This window comes from Plectropomus leopardus, chromosome 3 (assembly GCF_008729295.1).
Source record: "Plectropomus leopardus isolate mb chromosome 3, YSFRI_Pleo_2.0, whole genome shotgun sequence".
NCBI classification, from domain to species: Eukaryota; Metazoa; Chordata; class Actinopteri; order Perciformes; family Serranidae; genus Plectropomus; species Plectropomus leopardus.
This window is the reverse complement of record NC_056465.1, coordinates 24,160,047-24,170,344: the sequence shown is the minus strand read 5'-3', so window position 1 is coordinate 24,170,344 and position 10,298 is coordinate 24,160,047. Positions and strand designations below refer to the sequence as shown.

The window sequence follows — 10,298 nt, the reverse complement described above, 5'->3', positions numbered from 1 at the left end:
ATGTGATTTGAATCATGACAAATCAGGCACACACCAGTTTATTCAGCCAGTGAAAATTTACATGATATGCACTTCCTCTGGCCCCCTCTCCTCTTCTTCTGTCACTTCTCACTCTGATTTCTGCATGTTATGGCGTCTCTGTTGTCCCGATCACTCAGTTATGAGGTGCGTGCTGTGGTGGTGTAATCACCTGTGTTTTAATTTATTTAGAAACCTGTATGACATAGCAGTCCCTCTCTATCGCTGTGTTTTCTATCTCATTTTACACTTATATTCTCAAAAAATGTTAATGCATGTTATGACTTGCATGTTGATCAGTTCCTTATCATTTTGTAGTTTTATCTATCTATATATGTATATCTATATATATATATATGTATGTATGGTAGTCAAAACAGTTCAGAAATCTCATACTGATCTAATAGAAAACACTTGTCTCATTATAGACTACCATCTAGTGGCAGTAAACCACATCAGATGCTCATAGTGATGCTTTCAGATCCTTTTTGAAATACCACAATGCAAAAGTATGCAATTTCAAGTCTGCTTTTAAATATGCACTATAAAGCAAATGCAGCAATCATATAATTTAATCATATGTTTTGTTTACATGCAAAGATACTATGTTAAAAATGGAAGTGGAGCTAGAGCTCGATTGTTTGCATCTGAAATGTTGCAGAGTAAAAATAGAAAGTGGTCTAAAGAGGACTTACTGTAAGTGAAGTAGGCGGCAAGCACCTCAGATTGCTTTCGTTTATAACAATTTCTGTTCACAAAGTTTAAAAAATGCTGGAAAAATCTTAAGATTTGTTTATCTGATGTTGTGTTGTGAAATCTCGAAATTATTAGTAAAAATGTATTTTAAAATAATTAATGCAATGCCTCTCAGTTTACCATCACACAGATGAGAATAGAGGAACCAACAACACAGATACATTTACCACATCCAATCGAATGAGAAATGAAAAAAGTTTTTTTTGTAAAATCTGGAAAACCAGACGGATACTTGTATGATAATATATATTTTCCATGTGTTCCACTCTTAAAGGTTTAAATTTTATTTTCAGCCATTTAAGTAGGTCATCCAACTTTTTAACTCGTCCAGAAAAAGTTGCCATACCTACCACCGAGGTCACCGAGGTCAGGACCTCTGTGTTTTCTATAGGTATCTGGTTGTATTTTCTAAATGGCAGCTATCTAAATAATTATTTAATTAACTAAACGGGTTCACCAAATTATTATGCTTGCCTCTGCACACTCCATCTAATAATCTAGACTAATGCAGGTGGTGTAGATGTGCAGGAAATTTATTTTAAATTACATTTTTTGACTAAAGGAGCACCCCCAAAGCCTCCCACCAGTTATGTCTTGTATGATTGATGCTACTGCCCACTGACATGGTTTTAAAGCTATTGTTATCCAATCATCGCTCCCCAAATGTCTCCAAATGCAGATACTGGGTTTTTTTTTAAGGGGAGCATGCCCCCGAACTATAGCACGCTTTGTTTTTGGACCTCAGTGTTTCTAAAATCCTGCATACGGCCCTGTGCAGGCTCACAAAGAGGGTCACTATTGGCCTTTTAAGGAAAAGACTCGGGACACGGGGGGGCACAAACAACCCCTTGGAGAGTTTGATTGATTGCGCATGCCTTCTCAGAGACATTGGGGGCGACAGCCAACTGTTAAACACCGCCCTCCCCGGCTGCCCCGTGCTACAAAACGCGCTGGCCTGATAGGCTGGGGGGGGGTGAAGGGACGTAATCTGGGAAGCAGTTGGTTTCCAGCCAGGGATCAGCCTGCTGTAACTCACGTATTAAACTGGGAAGTTGCCCCACTGCCGAAACCCTTTCTTTCCGTGACCTCAACAGCAACCGTTGCGAGTTTCTACGTTTTTTCAGGCTAAACATCGGAGCGACACCATGTCCTTCAACCCTGGACAGCCGTTGGCTGTTGTTGTGGTAAGTTTGAAAGTAGGGCTGTGTCCATTCAACCAGTCTCCATTGTTCGGCGTTTAGTCCGACGTTAACGGAAAACCGCGTAAGTACAAAACTCAAAAGCAGCAAATGTTTGGCGGTCTAAATGCGCTTGCTAACAGCAAATGTCGAAATTAACTGTTATATTACTTTGTTTAGCTAGCTGAGGTGCTACTCAACAAAGCTAGCCGTCCCTTGCATCTCCGTGGTCGTGCTACCCGCCCCTAAAGTTGGAGTGCGCCCGTGCTCTTACATTTACGGTAAACGCATTGATAGACAGAGAGGGTTAACCTGTCCGTTTTGACCACTTTCCATTAAAAAAAACTATTGCTGTACGTAAGTCTTACCTATAGATTGGCTTTAAAATCTTAAAGCTAGCGCAACACATAAAATTTATCACATTGTGTCGGATTTGTCACGTCAGCTCACGACTCCCACAGATGGGCGTCAGCGTCTGAGTGATTCAGTCTTCCTGTCTGACTTCACGAAAACTTGGTTGAGTGTAATGCAAACTTACATAATATAAAGTACAGTTTATCCAGTGCCTACAATTCATACACGAATTCTTTCACTTTAAAATACATCTTTCTGATTATTGAGACAAAAGTGGTAGATAAGACTGCGGCGGGGATTTAGCCAGGTCACAGTTGCACAGGTGTCATGTAAGGGGCGGGGTGCAGGTAAGGAAGCAGGCACTAACTTCCTCCTTGTATGTGTATTAGTGTGGCAATACATCTATGTGTGGCACCCACCACCAATAAGGCACCATTAATTTTGTTCATCATGGGTGTTTCAACTTTATTGCCTTGTTGTCAGGCAAAGAAATTGAAGCAACACTGAAACTGACCAGTCTATAATTTTTAAAATTTTAGTGATGTCTCTAGCCAAAGAGACTTTACTGTCAAGGTGATAATCAGCATAGCCTGCACTGATGGGCAGACTGATTCTTATTACAGTGTCGTCTCCTTTGAGCTGATACATGTACATATACCGAACCTTTCAAGTTTTTATACTTTTTTTTGCAAAACATAGCATCAGTTTACAGAAATATAGACAAAATATTAATTTTAATACATTGATTCAGCACCCAACTACCTTAGTTCCTGATTGTATTATATATGCTTTTTTTAAATAAATATGCTGTTCAAATGCTCTCAGCATTTTCATAGTGTCCCCGACGTTTCCACAGTACAACTGAAGGAACCCTGGTTTGCTGACATGTAAGCAAATACTGATATATGTGCAATAAGGTAACATTAGCCAGTGTACTGAACTGCCCATTCTGTTGGTCTGATATAAATTTCCACCTATAAATAATTACTAGGAACATTGTCCCGTCTCGGGGAACATATGGGTCTATTTGTTTACAGGTATTGTCCTCTTTAGAGATTGACATTTTTTGGATTGGAGAATAATCCCATAGTGCTCTATAAATAAATTGTGCTATTATTATTATCAGGCAGGCTTATAAACCTGTTTTTACTGGAAAGAGAAATGTGATGTTGCGCATTGAAGTCCTGACTGACTCAGTAAAGTTCCAGACAGTCCTCAGACTTCATTGTATCGGCCTCAGCCATACCACTGAATGTGAATGTCTGGTTATTCATCAACGCACACACAGGCCGTCTTTGTGTTGAGGAGTGCTACTGTCAGACTCATCCATCCATCTGGTTAGAGAGCCTGCAGCTGCTTGTCAGTTTCAAGGGCAGGGCTGCACTAATAAAGTCTCTGTTCCAGTGTGGACTTCAATCACCAGGAAACCGCCTCCGAAACCCTCCATTTGTCATGCATTGAAATCTGTCTGTGGTGGATAAATCACTGCTCACTTTGTTTAATTTCCTCAATATTCCTCTTTTTATTTTGCATCTGCAAGGTATTTTCAAAACCGATTAACACAGTTAAGCTCATGTTGCAGTTATGGGTTATAACAGTTATAGGAAGACCTAAACTGAAACATTTCCCTGAAAAACATGTATTTTTTATGCTTTTGAGACAAAGAAAAGTCAGTTTAGGAGTGATGGTTTGATGCCAGTATCCATTGTCTTCTGGTCAGTGACTTGCCAGTATTTAAGAGGAGTTAAAAACAAATATTAAGTGCATTTTGTGTGTTGGGAAATGCTCTATGGAGATGGATCTAATTTTCTTTCTTTTTTTTTGTCCAACAGCAACGAGTTGAGATTCGTAAATTGCGGCAGGGAGATAATCTAATCCTGGGCTTCAGCATCGGAGGAGGGATTGACCAAGACCCTGGACAGAACCCCTTCTCTGAGGACAAGACTGACAAAGTAAGGACCAGGACACATACTGTGTCTATAATCACCTAGAAAATATAAAGTTTGCTACTCTTGTGCTTACTCTGTGAAAACTTTCAAGGGTGCTGAGGCAGGTTGGATTTGAGGACCATAACCAGCACCACACCATAGCCGTCTTACCAGAAATCCAGAGTTCGGAGCTTTGTTTTCTAAGTGTTTATTAGACCTAAAATGTCATCCATGGAACATATTTAAAGCTCAGAGCTTAAAAACAGGGGCTTGGGAACACTTGCGTGCCACGACGGTAGTGCTCCTGCTTTTAAGCGTGCCTTCTGCACGCCTACGTGGATCTGAGGATGCAAAAACGCAGCTTGTGTACAGACCCTAAGTCTATATGTGTATCTATACTGCACATGTTTGTGCCCATCAGCACTTTGAGGACTTTACCAACAACAAAATTGCTGTTTCTGTATTTATGGAAACATCGTTAATATATGACAAGTTTGTGCTTAATTATGCAATATGAAATAGTGAAAAGTTAAACTTATGTTTATCCCATTAAGTCAAATATATTTAAGTATATCTCCCAAACAAAACTCTTTAATTCTCAATGAGTTTGTATTTGTTATCCACAGTTAAGGGTCCAGAAATACAACAGTGGGAATACATAAAAACTAAAAAAAAACTGATAACTAGTGAAATGCTGCCAAGTAATGATGTTTAAAGGACTGGGTCATGTTACTTCTCAGACATCTCACATATTCAAGGTCTTTTTTGGGAACAAAAATCTACCAATAGATTCACAATGTGATATAACTCGCTGCCTGTCTTGTCTTATGTTTCTTGTCATATCACTGTCCTGCTGAAGCAGTAAAGCAGCACTTCAGGATAAATAAGACATGCCTGAACATATTATGTGGAGCCTCAGGTGGGAACAAACCAGGCTCACCTAACTGATGTCATAGAAAGGAAGACTGCAGGTCTACACAAAGTTGTGTCGCACCCGCTGACTGCGCATACATTGTGAGCTGGAGAGATGTGAATGTACATGCAGATGCCAGACACAGACTCCATGTTAGAGAGGAATTACAACTTTTTTTTTTTTAAATTTCAGACTTTCCTGTAGATATTATTGACATGTTTTTTAGCATTATTGAAACAGCTGTTCAGGTGATCTTATGTAATACCACTTAAATTTTTTAGTGTGTAGGTCTTAAAAGGATATATTTGCAGTAATGGAATGTAGTGTAATAAGTATATATTTTTTAGTGTATTGTCGCTTGCAAATAAGCATCGTGTTTTCATTACCTTGTGCAGAATTAGTGACTTCTTTTAAATCACTTCTTAAAACCCATTTTTATACACTTGCTTCTCCGTGATGTCGTCCTTTAATTTGTCTTTTAATGTTAAATATTTTCCTTTAATTTTAGCTTCTAATTGATCTTTTTACTTATCTTTTAATTCTGCATTGATCCTGATTATTATTATCACTATTATCAATGTTCTGTGTCCACTGCCTTTATTTTGTTACTGTATTTTTTTAACATGTTTCCACCTCGAATATCCTGTTTAATTCTGCCTTAACTCTTGACTGGCCTTCGTTCGGCATTATTTACTAACTTCTGTTGTTTTATTAATTTTGGAGGTTTACTGTCTCGACTTTGCTTTGTTTCTCAAAGCTCTTTGTAAACTGTGTTTTTAAAGGTGCTATATAAATGAAGTTATTATTATTACCTTAGAATAACCCGTTTATATCTACAAAGGGAGCGGGCCGTCGTCTATGGAGATTGCAGTGTTCACCACCATGTTTCTACAGTTGCCCAGAAAGTCAGCAAACTTCCATCTTGTGTACATGCATCCTCCTTTATTTATCATCCCCTTTCTAAATTCAGATGTTTTTGCGGGTCCATGAATTTAGTGCAGACAAAACTTATCATGACTTGTCTTCCCTAAGCAGCATTTTTTTTCTGGGCAGAGCTGATCAGGTCAATGGATGAGAGGGGAAGCAGAGTGCAGAGTGAGTGAAAGCAAACTTTTAGACCCCAGCACAATGAACAGTTAAGTTTTAGTGTCACTGCACCTGGTGTTCTGCTCTTCTGGGCTCCGAGAGTGTGGTGCAATGAATAACCACCCGCTCAATAGCGCTATAATAACCATATATATATATATACAGTATATAACCTGTTATTGTTGGTTTATGTACTGGATATTAGAAGCCACTTGAATTACTACATCATGAATACTAATCAGTATTAGAGTCTTGTATTCTGTGGCATTGTATAAACTGTCAACCTATCATCTTCTTCGGCTGAATTTAAACATGTTTTGTCACATTTTATCACCATCATAATTTGCTGTTTCTATAAGTCAGAGGTTACAGAAAAAGGACATTAAAATGTACATAATTAAATAAAAAAAACAATTTGTTACTTCACAAGTAATATTGGGGTTTTCTTAGACACACATGCTGATGATTTTGGCAATGAACTCACTCCTGTTTGTGCTACCAAATGAATAAAATAGAATTAATAAATAGTAGTCTTAGGGTCACAATAAAACCAGGCAGACTATGTAATATTATGTGCGATTTATTTTTGTTGAATGTTTCAGATTCTTAAGGTGTCTTTTTCTGTTTGTTTGAGGTTTTCAGATTGTCTGTATTGCTCTCACAGCTATGATAATATAAAATAATAAATGTGATTTTTGTTTTCCAAAGGGCATCTACGTGACCAGGATAACACCTGGAGGACCAGCAGAAAAGGCAGGCTTGAGGATGGGAGACAAAATAATGCAGGTGTGTAGTGAAACTGATCTTTGGTGAAGATCCACAAGATGGCACCGTGTGCCCGCTGCAGAGTCTGTCCGCCGCCGTGCATCTGCAGAAGTGCTCACCCTGTTCATCAGTTTGAATCAGAGAAAACAGCCACAGCTTTTCTGAAACAAAACATACGTCTCCTCTTCTCAGGTGAACGGCTGGGACATGACCATGGTGACCCACGACCAGGCCCGCAAAAAACTAACAAAGAAGAGTGAGGACGTCGTGCGGCTACTGGTAACCAGGAAATCGTTGGAGGAAGCTGTCAAACAATCTATGGGCGGTTACCCCCGACAGTAACGAGGTGACTCTGCTTTAAACCACAGACTGATGCAATAGCCAAGGACCCAACACTCTCACATAGTGAGACCCTACAAATTCAGATGATGGTGTCACCGTGGCCTTTATAACTACGTCAATGCAAAAATATCACACGTAGGTGACATATCCAGAGTCTGAGTCCGCAGCTCAGTCTGGACAGTCTTCGGACAATGAGAGGGTGCTCTTTCTCTCCACACACACTTCAGCTCATCTCAAAGTGATCTGCTTTACTCTCTATATGTCTGTGTAGCACATGCTTCCCAAATATGGAGCAATTCTAAACTTTCAGACTTTCCTACAATTCTAAAATACTTTTAATCCAGACCTCTTCTTAAATGAAAGGTTCAGTGAGTGGGATTTAGGTTGGATATATTGGCAGACATGGGATATAATATAATGTTTTCATTAGTTTAGATCACCTGTAAATAATAATCTTTTGTTACACTATAATGAGCGGTTTGTATCTATGCAGGGAGTGGGTCCTCGTCCACGGAGTTCACCATGTCGCACCACCATGTTTCTACCCAGAAATAACAAACCAAACACTGGCTCTAGATAGGGACATTTTGTGTTTTTGCATCAGCCACTGAAGTTAGCAGCCCCTCCGCAACAAGAGCGTCAAACAAACACTGATTTTTTGACCTGAATCTGCTTTGTTCAGTGTTCTTATCACCAGGTTAGTTTGTTTTGGAGAGGAGACTGGTTTCAGCTGGTGCAATCTGCAGTCTCCACCACTAGATGCCACTAAATCCTACACACTGTCCCTTTACACTAAGAATTCACTGTCAGATTTTTTTTTGAAGTAATGAGTCTATAGATCCGCTTCAGCATCCAGTTATTGCTGACCTTTTCTCATGAGAGGAAGTGTTTCAAAACATGCCGGATCACATGATCCTGACAACAGAGAGCTGAAATTAGTTTTTTAAAAACGTTTCATAAAAAAGGGCTTCCTGTCTCCGCACTATACGTCAGTTTCAAATTCACGATAGCACAGCATTTCTTATTCATTCCCACTTTGGAGATATTTGCCAAATGTCCTCAGTCCATAATTTTACACGTTATTTGGGAGCAATCATAAATGTTGATCCTTTTTCCTACAGCTGACCAAAGTTGGTCTTGATGGTTTGAATACATCAAGAATGTTCAGTAGTGTTTATTTTGTCATTAATGAGCATTTCATCTCATTTAAATTAATAATGATTAATAAATGCTGTCATTCCTGTCGAGAAACAGCATCAAAAAGCCAAAGTAAAAGCCAAGGCGCTGTGACGTGATCAAAATATGAACAGCAGTGTTTGTAGTTATTTTCTTTTTTTAAAAAAATAATCCTTTTTTTATAATGGTACAGTACAAAATCTGTGCAACAAAACACACACGTGTATGCACAAAGATTTCCTGCATGCTACTGTATGTCTTTTCGCTTATCATTATTTGTGTTTTATTTATCTTTCTTTTTGGTTATGTCTGTGTCTCACGTGTGGGAAAATAACATCCTCTCTCTTTCTGCGTCTGCTAAAATATCAACAGTTCAAAATGCACATTAAGTTACTTATGTCTCATACAAAAACATTCCACAAGCTGGACCTTCTTTTGGATAACGCCTGTTATATCATTTCAGGTATGTTCTCTATCAAATCAGATTTTATTGCATTCAGCTAAGGAAAGTTGTTAATTTGCTGCTTTGATACAAACAACTCTCTAGTTTCACACTGGAATCAGCTACATTCAGAGAACGGTCTCAAAATGTTTTCGAGTTTTTTAATGTCAAAGACCAAAAGTCAAAACTGTAAATCTGAACCAAGCAGGAGTGAATGTTGTTTGATGTGCACAGCAGCCTTAAAAGAATGCTCAATACCACTAAGTGTAATGATACCTATTTGTTTCTGTTTTCTGCAACATAACAATGATTTACTGCCTCTGATACACTGCATACTGCATTAATATTGTAGATGACTGATTTAGTACTAATCATTAACAATATTTTGGCTTTGATTTGCTTGAGGACTAAAAATAAGAAAATTACAATACTATCTCATATCCTTGGGTGATCTTATTGACTGTTTTTTTTTGCTAGTAGTTTATATAATAATAATATATTTTGTATTTCTTTAATAAAACCATATGATTTGTATAACATTAATAATCGTATCTAATAATCAAATGTGTAACATGAAAGTTTTCATTCCAAAATTAAATATCCCAAAAGCTGGTATAACGCATTAGGAAGTCAACATTATGTTTCTGACAATAAAATAGCGTTAAAGGTAGAGCATGCGTAGAAGTTGTCAAAATATGAAATTATTGGAGTCAGTTAAACACTTCTACAATACAACATTTTGAATTGAAGCTTTTCAATACTGAACAAGTGTTTCACAACCTTTTGGGCTTGTGAGCCCGCATCGACATAAATAATGAACAGTTTAATCTATTTTTTGTCCTCAAATCTTTACATTTAAAGGACTTTTAGAGGCCTAACAAAGTGAAAGTATCGAGTATTTTTCATGAAATGAACAATTGTTTTTAGAAAACCCAGGAAAGAAACAGTTGTGGTTTTTTGTGTTGGGTTTTTTTTATGTGTTTTTTGTTTATATTCCTTTCATAATCTTGGGATCCTTTATAGGTTCCCCACTCTCATGTTTGGAACCACTGTTTTACAGGATTTTCACACCGTAGTACATCTAGAGAATAGTGTGATGTCAGACAAATCACTTGCAGTACTTCCTGTATGAATTATGAGAGATTTTGTACATGTACACTACCAGCAGAGCACAAACTTTGCATTTGATTGTATACAGTTTACTGTATGAATGTTCTCAGATATAAAAAGACTGAAAATGAAATATGCCTCTCCACCTTCTATTGATAAAGCACCAGCATAATACCATCTGAAATAACATGTTATTTTTTCACCCACTCCCTCTCCACGCTGAAAAGTCT

General features: G+C 38.0%; 1 protein-coding gene across 1 annotated transcript; it reads left to right on the top strand.

The window, feature by feature from the left end:
- The first annotated feature begins 1,773 nt into the window (after positions 1 to 1,773).
- On the top strand, positions 1,774 to 10,201 carry tax1bp3 (Tax1 (human T-cell leukemia virus type I) binding protein 3). Its single transcript, XM_042484024.1, has 4 exons — positions 1,774 to 1,958; positions 4,139 to 4,258; positions 6,942 to 7,019; positions 7,191 to 10,201. Exons 1-4 carry the CDS (start codon positions 1,920 to 1,922, stop codon positions 7,338 to 7,340), a joined length of 387 nt encoding a protein of 128 aa, XP_042339958.1. The 5' UTR covers positions 1,774 to 1,919; the 3' UTR covers positions 7,341 to 10,201.
- Positions 10,202 to 10,298: the final 97 nt, after the last annotated feature.

Excerpts from the sequence above, each read along its gene's own strand:
- tax1bp3 (XM_042484024.1), top strand. The coding sequence starts at position 1,920 with ATGTCCTTCAACCCTGGACAGCCGTTGGCTGTTGTTGTG. Across the intron at positions 4,259-6,941 it reads CTGAGGACAAGACTGACAAA|GGCATCTACGTGACCAGGAT; the intron begins GTAAGGACCAGG and ends TGTTTTCCAAAG. Across the intron at positions 7,020-7,190 it reads TGGGAGACAAAATAATGCAG|GTGAACGGCTGGGACATGAC; the intron begins GTGTGTAGTGAA and ends TCCTCTTCTCAG.